At 35.1% G+C, this 22,166-nt stretch overlaps 1 protein-coding gene across 2 annotated transcripts in view; it reads left to right on the top strand.

The window, feature by feature from the left end:
• PTPDC1 (protein tyrosine phosphatase domain containing 1) overlaps nt 1-21,739 on the top strand; it is a 72,236-nt gene extending 50,497 nt beyond the window's left edge. Inside the window, exons 1-9 of one of the 2 annotated variants that reach the window (XM_051983842.1) lie at nt 6,595-6,847; nt 7,320-7,491; nt 8,628-8,708; nt 8,918-9,036; nt 10,509-10,646; nt 12,172-13,439; nt 16,231-16,416; nt 17,429-17,539; nt 20,323-21,739. In XM_051983842.1, the coding sequence (XP_051839802.1) occupies nt 6,634-6,847; nt 7,320-7,491; nt 8,628-8,708; nt 8,918-9,036; nt 10,509-10,646; nt 12,172-13,439; nt 16,231-16,416; nt 17,429-17,539; nt 20,323-20,439 (2,406 nt within the window). In that variant the 5' untranslated portion in view covers nt 6,595-6,633 and the 3' untranslated portion in view covers nt 20,440-21,739. Of the gene's footprint in view, nt 1-6,594; nt 6,848-7,319; nt 7,492-8,627; nt 8,709-8,917; nt 9,037-10,508; nt 10,647-12,171; nt 13,440-16,230; nt 16,417-17,428; nt 17,540-20,322 lie in introns of those variants that run through there. The other variant, XM_051983834.1, reaches the window with a different exon arrangement.
• The last annotated feature ends 427 nt before the right edge of the window (nt 21,740-22,166 follow it).

Genomic DNA, 22,166 nt, shown 5'->3' with positions numbered 1-22,166 from the left:
TCAAAATAACTCCATTAGGTAGGGAAACGAGGCTAATTGTGCCCAGGGGCACGCTGCTAGTACACCGGCTGTAAGCTGCCTCGCAGCTCCAGGTCCAGTCCTTACACTCACTGTCTCATCTCAACAGCAGCCTGCAGATGCTTCGTTCCTCTTGTTCTCGATGTGGTGTTGTTTATAATGCAGGCCTTGCTTCTGTTCTGTCAGGATGCTTCTGTAATGTTCATTGTCAGTTCTTCTCTTTGGTTCCTCCGTGAGGATTCAGGCCCACTTCTTTTGACTTAGTCTAATCCCAGCAGTCTGCTCCCCGTTGGACCTAGGCTCTTACCACCTCCCAGAAGGAAGACCTTCCTGCTTCGCAGCTCGTGGGCCTTCCTGGAACTGAGCTGCCTTCTTTTCTGGCCTTCAGCGTGTCTTCCAACCAAAGGCACGTCCCTCTCCGGGGTGTAGAGAGAATGGAGGCTGCAGACCTGGTTTTCCATCCCACCTGTGTTGCTCATGTGACCTTGTATGCTGCATTTCCCTTCTGGAGCCTCCCCCTCCTTCTCTTTTAGCAGATTAGATTAGAGGGTCAGAATCTCCTTCTATTGCTGGATCATGGTCCTTTGGCCTGTGCCCATTTCTATGTCATGTTTCCTGCATAAAACAAATTTCTGAGATGTATTTCTGCATTTTGTTGCTCTCTTGTATTTTGTTAGAATGTTTACACATTCACATTTAAGATTATGGTTTTCCTTCCTATGTTTCTTTAGCATTGATTTTTATCTCTCTACTTTTTTGAGTCAGTATTTTGTCACTACAATTAGTTTTGTTTACATGATTGACTTATGCTAATCTATTTCCAAAATGTCATTACTTTTCAATTTAACTCTATACCCTAAGTTCCTTGAATTTAACTGACATTGTTCATTTCCCTTTCTTTTTGTTTATCTATGTCTTTCCCTCTTTTGACCCTTCTCTTTCCCTCTGCACAAATGTGACATCCTGCATTTTCCTTCCCACTCTCCAGCTTCTTGCCCTTTTCCAAGAAATGGTCCTTTGCTTTGCTATTATTTTTCTTTCCTTTTAGTCTTTTTGGACTTTTTCCTTCCAGTTTGTGCACTGTATATCCCCTTTTGTGTTTCTTTTTTATTGTATCCTCATGAAAGGAGGGATTCCAGTGGGCCAAACTGGAATTCAATCCCCGTCCCATTTTGATGTTATTGCACAATATGCACACAATTATGTACAAATAAGCTATGTACAGGATAAAGAGCATGTGATTAACAGAGGGGAAGCCCTGGAATTCAGAAGGCTGGGGATGGCTTCTTGTAGGAGGTGGGACTTAGAAGGAAGCCAAGAAGGTTAGTAGTTGGAGAGGAGGAGGAGAGTGATCCAGTCTTGGGGGGCAGCCAGAGAATGCCTAGAGTAGAAAGGAGGGTCTTGTTTGTGGAACTGCTGGGAGACCACTATCGCTGGATGAAAGAGCACATAGCAGAGTGTAAGGCATTCGACTGGAAAAGAAGGAGGGTGCAAATCGAGTAGGCGTCTCACAGTGAAATAATGTTAAATTCATACCAAGTAGTCCAAAGTTCCAGAGAGGTTACTGAGGCTAACTTTCTCGTTTTACAGATAAAGAGCTGAAACCCTAAGTAAGTCAAGAAGCCTGCCCAGGTCCCAGAGTTATTATGTGAATAGGCAGTGCAGAAGACAGAGTGCTGAGCCTGGAGTTCAAATCCAATCTGATTTACTAGCTGTGTGATCCTGGGCAAATCACTTAATCCTGTTGACCTCAATTTCCTAATCTGTAAAATGGGAATAATAATAGCTCCTGTCTCCAGGTTATTATAAGGATGAAATGAGATTGTGTTGGCCATCATCATTTTTATTTGAAATAGAATTTGACCCCAGGTCCTCCTGACTCTCAAGAGTTTAGCATCCTATCCATAATACTACCCAATTTCTCAGTTGTTGGGCACATAATTTGTTTCTGGTTTTTCTTTTACTATTACATATAATACCTCCATCAATATTTTTGTACAAGTAGTTATTTTCTATTGTTAATCTTTTTATAGTATTACCCTAAAAATAGGATTGCTGCATAACTTCCTCTAACTTAAAAAAGTCAAATCTTTGCAAAATTACTTCTTGATCTAAAAACATCTCATCACAATACATAGTTATACAGAAATTAAATAATTTTATCTATTGATATTTATCTAAACAGACCATGAGTATGCTATTTTTAAAAATTCTAATTTAAATTGAAATCAGTATGTACAAAATATATTCACCGTTAACATTCACTCAGAATAATCTTGTATCAGATTTTTCTTTCTTTTTTTTTTAATTTTATTTTTTAATTTTTTTTTTTTAGTGCTTTAATTTAATATTTTATTTTATTTTATTTAATAATTACTTTATATTGACAGAATCCATGCCAGGGTAATTTTTTTACAACATTATCCCTCGCACTTGTTTCTGTTCCGATTTTTCCCCTCCTTCCCTCCACCCCCTCCCCTAGATGGCAGGCAGTCTTATATATGTTAGATATGTTGCAGTATATCCTAGATACAATATATGTTTGCAGAACCGAACAGTTCTCTTGTTGCATAGGGAGAATTGGATTCAGAAGGTATAAATAACCCGGGAAGAAAAACAAAAATGCAGATAGTTCACATTCGTTTCCCAGTGTTCTTTCTTTGGGGGTAGCTGCTTTTGTCCATCATTTATCAATTGAAACTCAGTTAGGTCTCTTTGTCAAAGAAATCCACTTCCATCAAAATATGTCCTCATACAATATCGTTGTCGAAGTGTATAATGATCTCCTGGTTCTGCTCATTTCACTTAGCATCAGTTCATGTAAGTCTCGCCAGTCCTCTCTGTATTCATCCTGCTGGTCATTTCTTATGGAACAATAATATTCCATAACATTCATATACCACAATTTACCCAGCCATTCTCCAATTGATGAGCATCCATTCATTTTCCAGTTTCTAGCCACTACAAATAGGGCTGCTACAAACATTTTGGCACATACAGGTCCCTTTCCCTTCTTTAGTATTTCTTTGGGATATAAGCCCAATAGAAACACTGCTGGATCAAAGGATAGGCACAATTTGATAATTTTTTGGGCATAATTCCAGATTGCTCTCCAGAATGGTTGGATTCGTTCACAACTCCACCAACAATGCATTAGTGTCCCAGTTTTCCCGCATCCCCTCCAACATTCATCATTATTTTTTCCTGTCATCTTAGCCAATCTGACAGGTGTGTAGTGGTATCTCAGAGTTGTCTTAATTTGCATTTCTCTGATCAATAATGATTTGGAACACTCTTTCATATGAGTGATAATAGTTTCAATTTCATCATCTGAAAATTGTCTGTTCATATCCTTTGACCATTTATCAATTGGAGAATGGCTTGATTTCTTATAAATTTGTGTCAGTTCTCTCTATAGTTTGGAAATGAGGCCTTTATCAGAACCTTTAACTGTGAAGATGTTTTCCCAGTTTGTTGCTTCCCTTCTAATCTTGTTTGCATTAGTTTTGTTTGTACAAAGGCTTTTTAATTTGATGTAATCAAAATTTTCTATTTTGTGATCAGTAATGGTCTCTAGTTCATCTTTGGTCACAAATTTCTTCCTCCTCCACAAGTCTGAGAGATAAACTATTCTATGTTCCTCTAATTTATTTATAATCTCGTTTTTTATGCCTAGGTCATGGACCCATTTTGATCTTATCTTGGTATGTGGTGTTAAGTGTGGGTCCTTGCCTAATTTCTGCCATACTAATTTCCAATTATCCCTGTATCAGATTTTTCAACAAAAAGTGTTGGCATTTATCTTCATAAAGCTCATACAATTAAGAGTGCCAGAAATTAGAGGAATGTTTTTAGACGGTCTAAAAACTGATTTTTAGCACTCTCTGCCCACTTTTCTGGTACTCTGCCACCATCACAGTGGAAGTAGAAGAATGTTGCATGGAGACACTTTTAATCAATCTCTTTTCATGAATTATTTTGGCTAAAATGACTCATCATCTAGTGTTCAAGTTTATGGCAATGAGTTTTTCCAAACTTAGCTATCTAGTCTTGGATAGTCTTTCACTAAAACAGTACTTGAAGCCTTTCCAGGTTGGTAGAGCCTGGTGGAACTTATGTGCAACTGGCATGTCCTTCAGAAACCCATCTTTTTGCTACAATGATGTTCTGGAATGCTTGTGGAGTCAGACAACAAACATTAAGTTCCTACCATCTGTCAAGTCCTGGGCTGAGTCCTAAGGGTACAAAGAAAAGCAAAAAAAAAAAAAAAAAAAGAGCCTCTGCTCTCAAGGAATTCACTGTCTAATGGGGAAGAAAACAATAGTATAGACAAGATAAATTAAGCATAGTATCAGAGGGAAGACATAGTTGATAATGAAGGATAGTTTATAAAAAATATTTTTAACATCAAAGGATTTGACTCAGCCAGCTTATCAGAAACAAAAGCTACCTCTCCTGAACTTTTTTCTCTTTCTGAATTTTCTGTTCTTCCTTGTATGGTAGTCAGTAGTATATGACTTTCCTCCATTCCTAAATTATAAGCTCTTTGATGAGATCACATCTAGATCACATCTTATTCATTTTGTGTCTTGAACAGTTCTAGGAAAATGTTGAGTAGGGGGTGACTTTTAGAGCATATTCTGTTACCATTAGGTATAATGTGTTAACTTGAACATTATAAGTGAAAACTGTTTACTTTAGGGGGGAAAGTATCCTCCCTGATCTATTGACTTCCTTAAGGGCTCTGAAAAAGAGGTATGTTTCTTGGTTAATCAAAAATGAATGACCCATAACTGCACAGTCTAATATTCCACATATCCTTTCCTACTCAAATAGACTCTTTATCTCCTAATTTTTTGGTTTTTTATAGGAAAGGGAAATGAGGAGTTCTTCAGTATGTCTAGAAGCAGACAATGGAGAATATATTCCAACATTTTTATGTTGGAAAATAGAATATAATCTTATTGTGTGGTATGTGGTCCACTGGAAAGAATGGATTTAAATTAGTTTTGCTGCTTACTCCCTGTATTTGTATCACCTTGAGAAAGTCATACCTCTCTGAGCCTCATTTCCCTCATTTGTAAAAAGAGGAGTTTCACTAGAATGACAAATGCAAAAGTTCTTTTCTCCTCTAAACCTATTATCCTGTGTTCTACTACAGGAAGTAATAGGTTTTCTAGCACTTAAGGTCTTACTAGATGCTGGATGAATACTCATTAGAGATGTTGTAGGGAGTCCTAGTCATATATGGGTTGACTGTAGGTGATTCTAGAGTCCCATCCAGCTCTGGGATTCTGTGAAGGAAAAGCTAAGACTGTTCATTCAGTGGTGATTCATTTCTTTCCTTATATCTTTCTCACATTAGAGTTCTCAAGTTTTTAGCTTCCTGAAAATATAATGATTAGTAAATTTTGGGAAATGTATCTGTCGAAATTAAGAAGGCATTATTTAAGTATCTTTCTCAGTGTAGTAATAAAAGGTAAAATATTATTCAGTATATCTAACTATTAACTAACTATTAACATCATGGCAAGTACAAAAATTATCTATTGTTTTCTAAAAAAAAAAAAAAACTGAGCCTATACTACCCATATTTACAACCTTTGAGATTTTAATTCTAATATATGTTTATATGTGAATCAAAATGCTTAGTGAGGAGCTCGGTCAAGGAAATACCATTATGGGTTATTGTATGGCCCAGTAGAAAGCGTGCTGGACTTGGAGTTAGAGAAACTAGGCTCAATCTTGATGATGCTGATTGCTTTTGTGACCTTGGATAACCAGAAAGAAATCTTTGGGCTTCATTGTCCTCATCTGTAAAATTAGCAGGCTGGATTAGACAATTTTTAAGCTTCCCTGTAGCTTTAAATCTATTATCCTATCATTCCTATAAATGATCCATCAGTTAATAGCCCAGGTTTTATAGTACATTGTACTGTATGCTAGTGAATTCTTCTTTCCTTTTGAAGAGTCAGCAGAAAAGTCTAGCATGTTCTAAAATAAGGTAGAGAAAAACAAATGGTTTGGGGGGGTGGGGAAGGAAAATGCATGTGTATTTAAATAAATATGCATAAATGTAAATTTTAGAAAAAGCAATGTGTTTTATAATTTCTAGACTCCTGATAGCACCCAGGCTCAGAATCCCATTCTGATATAGGATTTTTGTGACAATGGACACATTATCTTACCTTTCAGGCTTAGTTTCTTCATCTGTAAAATGATGGCATAGACTAGATAATCTGGAATGTCCCGTGATTTATAGATGAGCCTCTAACAGCCTTCTGTGTTCCTCTTATTATCAGATTTTTTCTGTATGTACCAGAAGCAAAACAAAATAATCCAAATTTGGACATGTTTAGTTTGAAATACAAATTATTATCAACATTTGAACAATTTGTCCAAAACTAAATCCATTCATATAGGATTTTGCTTCCACAGAGCTAATGGGAATCAGTGGTTTCATTGTTTGTCACTATGGAAACCAGTCAGCCTATCCTGAATCACTATTAGATCATACGGAATGATGCACATATCTCTGTGTAACTTCATCATTCAGCAAGTTGGTTTCATATACACTTGCTCCAACAGTGTGATCTGTCCATAGCAAGTGGGACAATGCAGGGTTCGCCTAGGAGGCTCTCAGCTGTGAATTTTCTGAGCACTTTTTTCCAAGGTCGAAGGCACTCTACTTCTGATCCTTTGCTTCGTTTGCACCAGAGACGACGGAATTCAGTTATAGAAGTGCTTTCTTCATCTTCCCATCGGGTTATGGTGGCTATATCTTCTGTCAGCACTGCAGAAATAAATCCAACTTTTCCTGAAAGAAAAAGTAAAGCCTTTTTCTTTTAGATTACTAACATCCTTGTATTTCAGTTTGCATGCTATGTTTGCTGTTTTGCGTATGTAAAATTTGAGTATTGGCTACATGTAATTCTTGTTGTCTTTGATGTACATATTTTAAAAGGATTTATGAGGAAGTGATGGAATAGTATTTTATAGATTCTCTTACTAATTACATTTCCTGAACTGAGCTCAATTTCTTGTGAAACATCTAGTTTTTTTAAAATTTTGTTTAAATGGCAGTCTGAATGAGGTAATAAGTACTGTTGTAGGTATAAGCCCTTTAATAGAAAGAATGCCATACATTAAAGTTGAAAGGAACATAATTAAAACATAGCTAGCTGTCTTAAATGTTGAAATAACATCAGTCTTTTTTTTCTATTGCTACATCATTTGGTGAGCTAACATGAATTTTTTAGATATTATTATGATGTGATATTTTCTTATGTTGGTTTTTATAGGAAGTTCACGACGTCCAACACCAAAATATACTAAAGTTGGGGAACGTTTACGACATGTTATTCCTGGACATGTGGCATGTTCAATGGCATGTGGTGGTCGAGCATGCAAATATGAGAATCCAGCACGCTGGAGTGAGCAGGAACAAGCCATCAAAGGGATTTATTCCTCCTGGTAATGTGGTGGGCTGATTTTCCCAAAGCTGTCATTGAAGAAACAGTATGAATGCATTAACATAACCCTAATAGCTATTGTATTTTTGAAGCATAATGTCTTTGAAATTAAGTTCTTGGAGACGTTAACAGCTACTAGTTAAGAGATCTGAAATTTTGTTTCTGAAATTATTAGTAATATTATTAATGTCTAGACAAGAATTCGATAAAATCTTGAAGCATCTGTCCTAAAGATATTTTTTAATCTTTGAAATAATAACTTTTATTTGATGTTACCAAGTTCAAGGAATTTCCCTACTCCTCTACATTGAAGATGGCTTGACTTAATGGAGAGAGTGTGTGATTAGTCAGAGGTCTTGGGATCAGATTCTAGTTTTGCCACTTAATTTTTCTTTGGGCTTGTTTATAAATTGGATAATTCACTATCTACTTTAGGGAGGTATTGTTAGGCTCAAATGAAATCATCTTTGAAAAGTATTAATGATATGTCAATTTTTATTATGCCTGAATATATATCTAAACATGTTGACGTAGTTGGTAGTGTTTTTTATTCTTAAGAAATGACAATTATTGATACTGCTTTTGTTAGGTAACAGAGAGATGTATGCAGATAGAAAGGTGGATAATCATACCTTGCTCTGTGCATTAGCAACATAACTAAAGAGCTATGAATAGAACTTTTGTAAATTGAATAGTATACATGCACTACAGGAATATGTGGTATTTATTCTGTATGTGATATTTAATCATGATGAAACATAAGAGGAAGAGTGACTGGAGCTCTGGACCTGGAATCAGGAAATCACTCCTCTAATCTCTCTGGGAATCACTGATGATGACCTCTGAGATCCCTTCTACCTTTAAAGTTCTGATAGTAGGAAAGGTTTCTGGGCTTGTTCTTTTTTTTCCTTTTCCCCAGGATATTATGAAGCTAAAACATAAGATCTGGGTACATTTTTTCCTTTTCTAATCATTATGTAAAACTGAAATCAGATTGGTATAGGTAGCTTCTTGCCTAATAAAGGGGAAGAGGAAAGACTTGAAAAATGGGTTTGTACTCTATCTCTGGGGTCCTTTCCAGCTCTAAAATTTTTGGGTTCTCTGCATTTAATAACTGACTTCCTCCTGCTTCTTCAGGGTCACAGATAACATACTTGCAATGGCCAGACCATCAACTGAGCTAATTGAAAAGTACAACATCATTGAACAGTTTCAAAGGTAAATGACCTCATTGCTCATAAATTCAGGCTCCTCAATTTGCCACCAACATCACTTTTGATATGAGGTAAAATAAATAAATAAATAAAGGTGTAGAAGCTTCATTTTAAACAAGAAATTACAGATGCAAAGGTTTACTGATCTTAAGGTATAAATAAGAAATTTTTTAAAATTCCTGATCATAATATGATTTTTCTTTTCTGTTTAAGCTATGGCATAAAAACAGTAATTAACCTTCAGCGACCTGGAGAGCATGCAAGCTGTGGGAATACACTAGAACCAGAAAGTGGCTTCACTTACCTCCCTGAAGCTTTCATGGAAGCTGGCAGTAAGTTTATTCCTGCTGATTTTCTTCATTAATTAGCAAATATAATGTTTAGAGAATCTTTGTTGTTATGTTCCTTAGTTAAGAGAAGCCTGGAAAATGCTGCTTAAACACAAAATCTCCTGAAAAAAAAATGAAAATAAATGCTTCAGTCTTTGAGGTGCTGCTGTTGAGAGCCCAAGCTCATTTTTACATGTGAGAGAGATTTCTTTAGGCTAAGTCCATTAAAGCTAACAACCATAATTACATAGTCATATTTGTTGTGTTTTACTAAGAGAACCAGAAAATGTACTGCTTGAAACTGACAGAAATGTAGTTTCAAAATTGCATTCTCTTGAGGGTTTGCATGTAACAACTACTTTTTTTTTTTTTTTAAAGATTTGCTCCAAGTAGAAATAAAATGTAGATTTATACTTTGTTGTCATTCAGGCTTTCAGTAATGTCTGCTTCTTCATGACCCATTTGAGATTTTCTTGGCAAAGATACTGGAGTGGTTTGTCATTTCCTTCTCTACATTTTACAGATAAGAAACTGAGGCAAACAGGGTTAAGTGACTTGTCTAGGGTCACCTAGTTAGTGTCTAAGGCCAAATTTGAACTCAAGAAAATGAGTCTTCCTGACCCCCAAGTTCAGCAATCTATCCATTGCATCAGCTAGCCATCCAGATTCATACTAGGTTGTCTCTTGTGGCCTCTTGTGTTTTCATGGTGAGACAGCATAAAACATTTTCTACCTATGATTTAATAATTTTTGTATGAATCACTTCACTTGTTAAATTCATAGTTCTACCTTTTCCTAAGTTATTTCAACAGAGCTTCAATTGGACAAGTCCTTTTTTTTTTTTTTTCCTGAGGCAATTAGTGTTTAGTGACTTACCCAGGTTCACACAGCTAGGAAGTATTAAGAGTCTGAGGTCACATTTGAATTCAGGTCCTCCTGACTTCAGGGCTGGTGCTCTATCTGCTGTGCTACCTAGCTGCCCTGACAAGTCCTTAAAAAAAAAAAACACACACACAGTATTTTTTCCAATTACACAATTTTTAACATTCATTTAAAAAATTTTTTTGAGTTCTAAATTTTTTCCTCTTCCTTCCCCATCCCTAAAATGTTAAGCAATTTGATATACTCTGTGTCTATCATATAAAACATTTCCATATTAGACATGTTGTAAAAGAAGAAACAGACCAAAAGAAAAAAAAACACAAAAAATAAGAATTAAAAAGACAGTATGTTTCATTCTGTATTCAGACTCCATCAGTTCTTTCTCTGGATGTGGATAGCATTTTTCTTCATAATTCCTTTGTAATTGTAATAGGACATGTCTTAAGCAAGACCAAAAAAAACTATCAGGACAACATACATGTTAAATGTAAATCTAATAAGACAGCTTCAGGATCATACTTTGTCCTGGTTTAATTTTTATCAGAAATCTAAATAAGTAGTTGATTTTTTCCTTCTTTCATTTTTTTTTTTAGTTTACTTCTACAATTTTGGCTGGAAGGACTATGGTGTAGCATCTCTTACTACTATCTTAGATATGGTGAAGGTGATGACATTTGCCTTACAGGAAGGGAAAGTAGCTATTCATTGTCATGCTGGGCTTGGTCGAACAGGTAAATTGATGTCAGTGAATGTTATGATTTTAAATATATCCATATAGATATTACTGTGATATTTTCTAAGTATAAAAATAAATACTCTTTAAGAATGCTTCCAAATTTTCACTGCATTTTACCTAAAAGGTCAAATGAGATGTCTGATGCATTCAATATAATCTTACTGCCTAAAATATCTAGAACTTTGGGACTTTTTATGGAATCATAAAACTCCCTTGCAACAGATTCTTTTTCTTTGTCTTTGCTCCGAACACTGCCTAACATTTGTACTCTGCAAATGACCACATTAAATCATTTCATAAGTATGAGTTTGATGGGTCTTTAAGTGATGTGACTAAGGGCTTGCTTTTTGCAGTAAAGTAGAGTCTAGAATAAGCTAATTTCTATTTTTTTCATTCCTATAAAAAAGAGCTTCTGAGCTTCATAACCTTCTTAGTGAAAACTTCGTGTTTCATTTCAGTAGTTCTCTTTTAAAGCATGACTTCCTTTGTAAATGCTCTCTTTGTGGTCTTTTCTGGGAATGAGGATTTTGTTTATGAGATGCAATTACTCCAAGAAGCAATAATTTTACTTAAAAATAGTTTAGAACCAGCTGGTAGCAGAGGGAAGAAAGAACATTTGCACTGTAGTCCAACCATCTATCACCATGCCCTCTGGAGAAACAACTAGCCTTATAGCCTGAATTGATCACATTTACAATTAGCAGCTTTAAGGGCATATGTTGGCACAGGATAGAAAAGATTTGTGTATGACAATTCAAAGACCTTCCCTAAGGCAAAGTTTGTTTCACGCAATTAAAACAAACTCATAGAACATAAAGAACCACAGTGATTGTTATCTCCTTTGCAGAACAGGATTAGAATTATGTGGGTTCAAAAAACATGTATTTTTTTTTGAGACAAATGTATTCAGAAAAGTAAAGCAATGTGCTGACCCTAAAAGAAGGATAATGGGGACAAGCACAAGATGGTCTAATGGTCAGGAGAGAAAGTGGGTTGGGAATGTGATTAATCCAAAAGAAGCAGTGATAAGTGTGGGAAGGGTTAGAAGGTGGAATGTCTCAACACCCTGAGTACAGTAGAAAGGGCAAGAAACTAGACACATAGAATTCTCAAGAGAGCAGATCAGTGAACTATCAAGAAGAGGCATTGGAGCCCAAAACCTCAAGAGACAAGAATGGAAGTTTAAATCAGATGGGGAGGTGCTAAATCTCTTCTTCATCCAGGGAAAGAAATGAGAAGATAAGAACTTGAACATTATGGCCCAGTAGTTTTGTTAGCTATTAGTCATGCCAACCATAACTATTTGATGTTGGTTAGTAAAAGACCAAAATTTATAACTGAATTTACATAGTTATCATTATTATTATATATGTAATGATAATTATAACTAAATTATCCTTGAAATGTTCACATATATAAGTTTCTTTAAATATATTATTTACATTTTAAATTTAAAAAATATGGTAAATAAATGGTTAAATTTTCAGATGTTAAATCATTCTCTTCCCCCACTTTTTTAGGTGTTTTAATAGCTTGTTATTTAGTTTTTGCAACAAGAATGACTGCAGATCAAGCAATTATTTTTGTTCGGGCAAAAAGGCCAAATTCAATACAAACAAGGGGCCAGTTATTATGCATAAGAGAGTTCACTCAATTTTTGATTCCTCTTCGCAACGTGTTTTCTTGCTGTGAGCCCAAAGCACATGCTGTTACTTTATCACAGTACTTAATTCGCCAGCGTCATTTACTTCATGGTTATGAAGCTCGACTTCTAAAGCACGTGCCAAAAATTATTCATCTGGTTTGCAAACTGCTGTTAGACTTAGCTGAAAACAGACAGGTAATAAAAGAAGACATTTTAAAGATACCTGATCTCTCCGCTGAAATTGAAAAGACCGTTTCAGAGATGGTCACAATGCAGCTAGATAAAGAGTTAATGAGACGTGTGAATGACGCATCCCTTCCATTCACCCCCTCATCAGTGGCAGTAGCTTTTGAGAACCAGGATGCTGTTTTCTCCAGTGAACATGACTTTGATCCTCTTTGGAAGAGGAGGAATGTTGAATGCCTTCAGCCTCTGACTCATCTGAAAAGACGGCTCAGCTACAGTGACTCAGACCTAAAAAGAGCTGAATTTCTTTTGGAGCAGGGAGAGACTCCATGGACAGTGCCTACCCAAGTAGTCCTGTGCTGTGACCTCAAGCAGCAGCAACAGCAGCAGCAGCAGCAGCCGCTTCCGCCGCAGCCTGTGAGCCAAGCTTGTATTCAGCCATCGCCTCCTCTGGACTTTAATAAAGAAGCTTTGGTCCGCAATACATTTACTTTCTGGAATCAACCTAAATGTGGTGGTCTAGAGGGATCCAGAGATGAGGGGTCACCCCTTTTCCTTAGGAGAAAGATTCCAAAGGAAATCCAGCGGAGTAGAACCTTTTCTTCGGGTTTTTCAGGTGTGCACAACATTGGGGAGTCAGTCCCAGCCAAGGTTGCCAATGTACCTGGGCCACCAAGCAACCTGTCCCAGAAAGCTGACCACTGTAGGTATGACCCAGACAGTAACTGGGGACAAGATCCTATGGCTTGTGGTGGGAATTACTGTGTCCCTCAGAATTGTGACATTGCTCCTGGGGCAGAAGGCTTTGTCAAATCTGAAAACCAAGAGAGTAATACCCCACCACAAGCAATGCCCCTGAGTGTGGAAGCTCGAAGAGTGTTGGCGGCAAAAGCCCTGGCAAATTTGAATGAATTTATAGAAGAGACGGAAATAAAACAGAAGGTGGAAATGTGGCAGGTATTTTTATCTTCTTTTTTCCCTACATGAAATAAATTTAGCATCAAAGCAGAATTTCTTTCTGGTTTCCAGTAGTCCCTTCAAATCCTCTGCTGAGTTTGGGAGACAGATTAATCATGCTTAGTGCTGATTTGAGGGACAAGGCTGTGTATGAAGTCAGATTTAGAAGAGGTTAAGATTCAGGTTTACTTACTACATTGTGTTCATTATGTGCTACCTGGCAAAAATTACATAAACACTCTTTTCAGTCTTGAGTAAGTTTAAGAAAGATAGTCTAGAATTCAGGGGTTCTTTTTCCACTCATGACCCCTTTTCATCCAAGAAATTTTTACTTGATCCTGGTATATAAAATAGCTATACAAATCAACCATTTACTGATAACAAATCATAATTTCACAACCCCCACATTCAGTCATGAGAACCCTCTGTGGTGTCAAGAACCACAGTTTAAGAAGCTGAGTTCTAGATAACTGGATAATTCCTACTCCAGGCCTTCTCCAGGTGTTCTCAGTGTACTCACAACCTGTCATAGCAAGGAACAAGGGTTCAGTTCACCTTCATAATGCTCTGAAGGTAAATTGAGGTTTCAGCAGAAGGACCTTTCTTTTTGAAAGGTTTTCTAGGAATTTAATTTTGGTCTCACTTTATTGTACTTATCAGTAAACTTTCACAATGTGAATTTTAAATTTCTATAATGTAACTACAAAAATTCAATAACAAACAACAGCTAATGTTAAATCATATCAGCTTGGTTTATTACCTTACAGTCAGTGTGATATAAATTATTCTTTCATACAGCTGTTTTTCCATAAGAAGGGTTGTATATTAACATAAAAAACTTACTTAAAATCACTTAGATAGATAAGTAGGTGGGTAGAGCATTTATGAAGTGTTTACCATGTACCATGATACTGTACTAAGTGCATATATATGTCATTTTTGTTTTAAAGTGTCAGTATCATTTTATATCCCTAGATTTCAGAAATAAATAGGCATGACTCAGTGTGTGGTCTCAATGAGACACATTAATAATTAAAGCAGTTCTCATAAAACTAATGGGAAAAAAAGCCCTTGCTGAAGTGAAGCTTTCTTCATTCATTAGAAGGGGCAGTTTTTTTGATTATATGAACTACCATCTTAACAGATTATTTAAGTTTAGAGTCGTCTTTATTTCCTGTTCTAATCATCTTGTTAAACTGTAGTTTTGCCTAGAACGTCCCTATTTTTTCCTTAGCCCCATTGCTCATTATTTCTTCAAGTGACATCATGAGAGATTTAGAGATTGGGAACAGTTATAGAAAGACTTTCCCTAAACATGGCTATGCGGCATTGATACCCCACTGAAGATCTTTTGGGGGTATTGCTATTTCTTTTGCTTCAGCATCTAATTAGTCCTTTCTTGAATTGAAGAGAAAGTAGAAAAGTCATTCTGTTCAAAGGATAATTTATTGTGATTTGGGGAGATTATTTTTTAAGATGTTTGACAGATTTTTAAAATAGATTTAATAATATATTTTTAGCTAACATAAATCCAGTTTCATTTCAAAAGACTTAAGAACATATCATAACTATACTAAATTTGCCAGGAAAATTGCTTGGTAGAAATAACCACGTGATTCTTTTAGCTGATTTGAGTCTTTGGAAATTGATATTTTATTTCTGGCTCACTAACTAGGCTAGATTTCTTAATCTCTTTATGGTACTAAATAAAGAGATTAATAGATTAAAGCTCAATAATTAACAATGAGTTAAAAAATTTGGAAAATGTGAGAGTAATTAAAGAAGAACCCAGGACTGTAAAACTGAATTTTATTTTCTAAAACAAATATTTGGATGTGTCAAAAATATATTGAAATTTGTATATCACTTATTTCTAATGTGTTCCCCTTCACACTCTATCCCCACTCATAGCTTCCAAATGGAATAAGGTATAAAGCTTTCCATTTAGGTTGTTTCCAAATTTATGCAGCTTTTTCTGTCAAAGTTTTCAAGTTGTTTTCATCCTATGAGAAGATGATATGATTTTCATCATGTTCTAAATGACTACATTATGATTCTTTAAAAAAAATTAGTACACAAAGATTTGCTACACTCCCTCCCAAAGCATTATTAGACAATTGAAAAGTAAATTTAATCTGCTGTTATTTTTATTCACACTCAAAAGCTATTCCATAAATTCCACTATAATTTACAGAGACTCTGAATTTTTAATACTCCTTCAATATGAATTCCATTTCGAGAAATTTTATACTCTCCAGAATTCTACATAGAGAAGGAACAGTTTCTTCTTGAAAGCCTCTAATCAACAAATGCCAGAGTAACAAAGGATATGGACAGAACTATAGTTTGGATTCCAGAACCTTTGGGCTTAATCCTAGAGTATGAAATTTAGATGATACTGAAAGCACATAGGTAGAAACAGTCGAGTTTATCACCTATTTAACAAGAAGAATTAGTTGAAATAAGGATTCACATAGTACTGTTCTTCCCCGCCCAATGAATACCTCTCATTTTCCTATCTCCCTTTGGATGCTTGAAGGTACCCCACAGTTCCAATCTGTAGGGCCCACAATTAAAGCCCCAATTTATATCCTACTAGAGAAATTTATGTCTCAAGGTCTGAGATCCCTCCTGCTCACCATTCATTTGAATTTGTCTTAAAAAATTGATTTGAAGAGAGTCTTTCATTTTTTGACTTTGCTGGAGGCTCTAGGATTCTTTGTTATAGATCCAAAAACATAGATTATTAAACTTCAATCATTTCCCCCTTTCCCTCGTTTTTCTTTTTTAGAAAGAATTAAATTCTAGAGATGGAGCTTGGGAAAGAATATGTGGAGAAAAAGATCCTTTCATACTGTGTGGCTTGATGTGGTCCTGGGTAGAGCAACTAAAGGAACCTGTTATAACCAAAGAGGATGTCGACCTGCTAGTCAACAACTGTGCTGATGCCTCAGAAGCACTTTCCTTATTAGAAAAGGTAATGTGGCCTTTGTGTCCATTTCACTGACTGTTTCTCACAGAATCCCAGACCTGGAATGGACCTCACAACCTAATAGTGTCTCCCACAAACTATTGGCCCCAGCCTTTCGGTGGTTTACTGGACATATACTGTTTTCTCAAGTAATTTATAAGCATGAGCAGCAAGAGTGGTTTCTTTCCTCACCCATTTCTCCTGTGTTCTCCTTAATTCCTTTCCTTCCTAATCATAGCATCTGGTTCAATCACACAGGTACTTCAAACATATTTGTTGACTAACTGATTAAACATGAGGTCTATATCTAATTTTAGTATGATCTGCCATCCTAATAATTACTTAACTGAAATGATTTACACCCAAGAAAAATAAGAATGGGGGAGGGGAAATAATCATATTCATGGGGGAAACCACTTAAAATTCAATGAAACTCAGTAAATATGTAAAGCACCTACTCTGTGTAAAGCAACATAAGCTAGGCATTGAATATAGAAAGACAAATGAAACCATCACACCCTCAAGGACTGTTTTGGGTATTTTCTAATGGATAATTATTAATCTTCATATTGTTTTGGAATTTTTAAATAATATTCAGTCTCATTGATCAAGCTAGCATATATTCTTCAAATTACACTGAAAAATATTATTAACTACTTAATATCACTAGCCAAATGGAAGAAGTGATAGAACAGTAGGCCTGACATCAGGAAGGCCTCAAGTGAAATCTAGTAACAGGTATTGTCCAGGTGAGCAAGTCACTGAACATATTCCAGCCTCAGTTTCCTCATGTGCAGTGAGAATAATAACCCACCTACCTGACAGAGTTGTACAGACCAAAAGTTAATGTATAAAGTACATTGCAAACTTTAAAGATCCATATAATACTGGCTAGATAACATTCATGGCTTATTTTAATTTTTTAGAAGGTAAAGTTTGGTTACAGGCTTATTCAAATCTCTGCCACTAATTTGTTGAAGATTTTTAAAAAACTTGTATCTGTTTTTGCTAAAAACAGGGGCAACACCAAACAATTCTTTGTATCTTGCACTGTATAGTGAATTTGCAGAACATTCCAGCTGATGTAGAGGAAGCCTTCCTTGCCCATGCCATTAAATCATTCACCAAGGTAAATGATACTCCCTCTACTCCCTGCCAAGTAATTCATTTTTGTTCAACTCATATCAGATGAATAGTAGGGTCTTTGAAGTGATATTTAGGAATTTGTCATTAGTTATATTCACTTTAAATGAAATATGTTTAAAATTTGTAGTCACTATTATACAAACTTTTGGCCAAAGAATAGGTAACTGATATTAGGAAAGCTTTGAAGTGTAAAGATAGGGTTATTTATTTTTCTGGAAAACTTTAGAAGAGTTTATTTTTTAGTTTAAGGGAGAAGCAAATGGATATTCAGTATTTTGAAAATACATTGAAAATAATGTGTTCAACAGAAGTCAGAATCTTGTTGATCCATTCTGCCTTGGATTGAAACAAGGAATAATTTTTTTGAGTATTTCATATTCAACATTGATTAAGCAATATTGTATTTTGGTTTGGAAAATCTTAATTTAAAAAAAAAAAAAGATTTTCCTGCTCACACAGATCCTTTTTGTCTTTGAAGAGAGACTGCTTTATTTATTTAGAGGGGAAAGTCTCAGAATTAAAGGGGGAATTTTTTTTTTTTTTTTCTCAAATTATCTGGTGCCTCCTAGTGGTTGATATTGAAAATTATATTTTATACTATCTACATCCAGAGAAAGAATTATGGAGTCTAAATGCAGATCAAAGCATACTATTTTCACTTTTTTGTTTTTTCTTTCTTGTGTTTTTACCCTTCTATTCTGATTCTTTTTTCATGACATGACTAATTGGAAACATTTTTAACATGATTATATATGTATAACATATAAGATTGTTGTCTTGGAGAGGGGGCAAGGAAAGGGGAAGGAAAAAAAAACTTTGGAACTCAAAATCTCACAAAAAGAAATGTTGAAAACTATCTTTACATTTAATGGAAAAAGTGCCATTAAATGCAAAAAAGAGAAAATAAAATTTTAAAGAAAGGAAACCCTTGGTGTTGCTATGGTAGATAATTTTTAAACATTATATATTTGGGGAAACGTAATAATGAATTTATGTATGAATCTGCAAAAATACAAGTCATTCTTTAAATTATGTATATCTTTATTTTTAAAAATCACTGTTGTTAAAAATTGAAAATTTTACTAAAAACATATATCCCTCATTTTTTATGAGTACCTTCTCTAAGGTCATTTGCTGAGTAATTCTGAGAAAGTCATGAAAGCTCTCCGGATCTGAGCTTCTTTATCTGGACACTTAGTTGTATTAATTTAGCTTATCTCCAAAATTCCTTCCAGCTATAACATTATCTATTTCTGTTCATATTTAAACTTTAGAAAACTTTCAGATCATCTGTTATACATGGATAGTTGTGTTTTGAATTAAAATGGTAAACAGAACCAGATTGAATCAAACCTAAATGATAATACAAGAGAAGGTAGAGAGGAAGATAGTCAGTAGTAGTCAATAAGGATTAAGTGCCTGCTTAGTGCTGGGCACTGTGCTTAGTGTTGGGCATATAAAGTTAAAAGACAATCTGAGGAGCTCACAATCTGACTGGCTAGACAACATGCAAGTAGCAATATGTGAATAAATACTGGATACATGAGTATATAACAAAAAAACAAAAAAACAAGTAGAGATTACTTTTAGATTACTAAAAGTAAGACAGATGTAAAGATTTCCTGTAGAAAAGCAACTTTTTAGTTGTGATTTCAGGGAAGCCAGGAGGTAGAGATATGAAGTAAGATAGAGAAGAAGAGGATAACTGTATATTGGGGGGTAGCCAGGAAAAATGATTAGACAGGAGAACTGAAGTATCTGGTTCAAGAAACAAGTTATTATTGTTAAGGTTTAATTTTCATTTGGAGTGTTAAGTCAAAGAATTCATAATCTTTAAACAATCACCTGTATGTTCAGTCCTATTTATTCTCTTATCCATGTGGTGCTAAACATATTAGATTAGGTTTTTTAGTTTTCATCCAAATGTTTGCTCTTTCAAGAAACCTAATCTGGTATAGTTCTTGATTTAAAATGATTATGTGCAGGTACCTCTCTGACTCATCATAGACTGATTGTGGGATACAGATGAAGTCACTTCACCTTGAGATGCTTCAAGCCATTCCTGAAGAGGCCTGAGTAACTGTTAGGGAACCTGCAATAATTGATCTTCATTGTTACAGGGTGCTTCTCACCCAAAGCTCTCTCTTCCATTGAAGATCATAGGTATCTGTGGTGACCTTGCTAGCACCCAGGATACCTTAGAATCAATCAGCCAGAGTAAGGATAAGCAAAAGTCCTTAGTCTTTTTCTTGGTCTTTAGGAGTAGAAGTGAAGGTGATGGAAGCAGGATCTCCACAACCTCTTTTTTCCTTGTCCACTGCAAAAGTGACCCTGGCTAGTCTTACTCCACCCTTTAGTCCCTCCTACAATGCTCTATATACACCAATCATCCAGCCAGCACAGGATAGTGGGAAGGGCCATTTTCCAAGCATATGCTTATAGAGTATTGTCCAATTGGTAATTAGCCTTAAGTGCTTGGTTGTCCGACCTAGGTGTATCAACTCAGAGTTTCATCCTTCTACAGGTATCCTCTAACTCCCCTGTATTCCCCCCCAAAAAAAACTCAGAATCTATGAAATTCATTCTATTTATACTTTAGGAAAATTGTATATAATTTTGTATGAGATTTGGAAATAGGTCAGAAAAGCATTTTCTTCATCTCAAATAATTTAAAGGCAGAATATACTTTTCTTTTCCTTCATTGGCCTTAACTAAGAAAACATTTTATAAATGAGCTCTATTAATAAAGTTTTTCTTTGTTACCAGATTAATTTTGATTCTGAAAATGGACCAGTGGTTTACCACACTCTGAAAAAAATATTTAAGCACGCATTAGAAGAAAAAAGAAAGATTACAAAAGAAGGATCAGAACACACCTCTTAATGTTTACAGTTCTATGTTGGGGGTCTTCTGTGGATCCCAAGAAGGATCTGTTTAATCAGCTACTTTTTCGCCCTTCAATGTTTATTTTAACTTAACCTGAAGACCATGATAACATTTATGTTCCTATGTGAATGTGTTGAAGTTCTTAAGAGCTGCTTTTTTGTGGTTTTATTGTGGCATTTCATTTAAAGTGATATCATTTTATATTATGTATGATATTATTTTGAGGCTATTTATTGATTCTGAAAAATACAACCACAAGCTTTATTTTTGTTTTTGAACAATTGCCATAAAGTCAGTGCCATTTCCTTTTATTTAGTGAATTGAACTAATGTTATTGTATTAACATTTGAAGTACATGATGTTTACATTAATGTTTTTCTGTTTTATATTGTTGTAGATAACTGACTCTACTTTCCAAAACAATTGTCTTGATGACTAAAATGTCTTTGGAATTTAAAAAATAGATACTTTAATAGTAAAAAAACACTATATAGCCATTCCTTCCTGATATGTAACTTAAATAAGTCACCAAGTGTCTTGAAATGTTGTTTTATATTTGTGACTACCTATGTTTCTGTGGCAAGATTTTTAAAGAATTTTTTTCATTTGTTTGAGTTTCTCTTGTTTTTAATATGGCAAAATATTTCAAGGTATATTTTTCCAATATAAGTAATTTGATGTTAAAAGATTGAATGTAATTTGGTTTGGTAATTTTGTATTTGGGAAAAGTAGATCTGCTTTATTTGTCAGGACCATGGATGAACTTTGCCGCACACCAGCCTTTGCCATCCTAGGAAGGCAGTATCCATTCTCAGGACCTAAAGCCTTATTTCCTCTGTACTGGGTAACTGCTTAGCCAAATAGCTACAAGCTTATCTTCAAATTATCTTTAATAAGAAAATAGGATAAGGGACTGATTTGACAGTAAGAGACAGAGCTAGGTTTTCATAAAATGTGTAGGCCCATGACCACTAAGAACATTTTTCATAGTAAAGAAAATTGTGGTTCAGGAATTTCTTATAGAGAATATGGAGTCCTAAAGGAGTTTCATTAACCCAGCATATTCTGTCCTTTTGAGTGAGGGCATGATTGAAAGGTTTTAAAGATTTTTTTTCCTCTAGAAGTTGTTCTAGAAGTATGGTTACTCCACGTCATCTAGAGCTCCTTTTATAAATCCCTAATTCCATTATGGAAACACCCATATCTTGAGATAGGAGGTAATAGGCTGAGATGATGATGATGGGACTGAGAACATTAGGCACAGTGGAAGAGATATTGAAGGGAATCTAGCAGCAAAGCTTTCTTGTCTTACCATCATTGTCTTCTATACCATTTCTAATTCTGGGGCTTTATGGACCCTATCTCATCAGGATCAAGTAGTTCCAAAGGTTTGCCCTATTAAGATTTTATCATCTTGGGATTATAATGGATTAAATTTGGTCCAAACAGAGTACTGTTTTTCAGTTAACAACTGAGTGATGTTATGTAGAATAAGTTGACTTCTTACCCTAGTTCCTAGCAAAGCAAATTGTCAGGGTTATAGAAATGTCAGTTATCACTGGCATTGTTAATTGTAATTGTAATGAAGACAAGAATTGAAATGGCATCCAGGAGAAACTACCCCTTATTTTATTGATATTTATTAAAATAACTCCAAGGGGGAGGATACTACCTATCTTAAAGACAATTTCAGGGAAAGCTCAACTGAATTACAGTAGTTGAAA

This window comes from Antechinus flavipes, chromosome 1, assembly GCF_016432865.1.
Source record: "Antechinus flavipes isolate AdamAnt ecotype Samford, QLD, Australia chromosome 1, AdamAnt_v2, whole genome shotgun sequence".
NCBI classification, from domain to species: Eukaryota; Metazoa; Chordata; class Mammalia; order Dasyuromorphia; family Dasyuridae; genus Antechinus; species Antechinus flavipes.
This window is presented reverse-complemented; position numbering and strand designations above follow the sequence as displayed.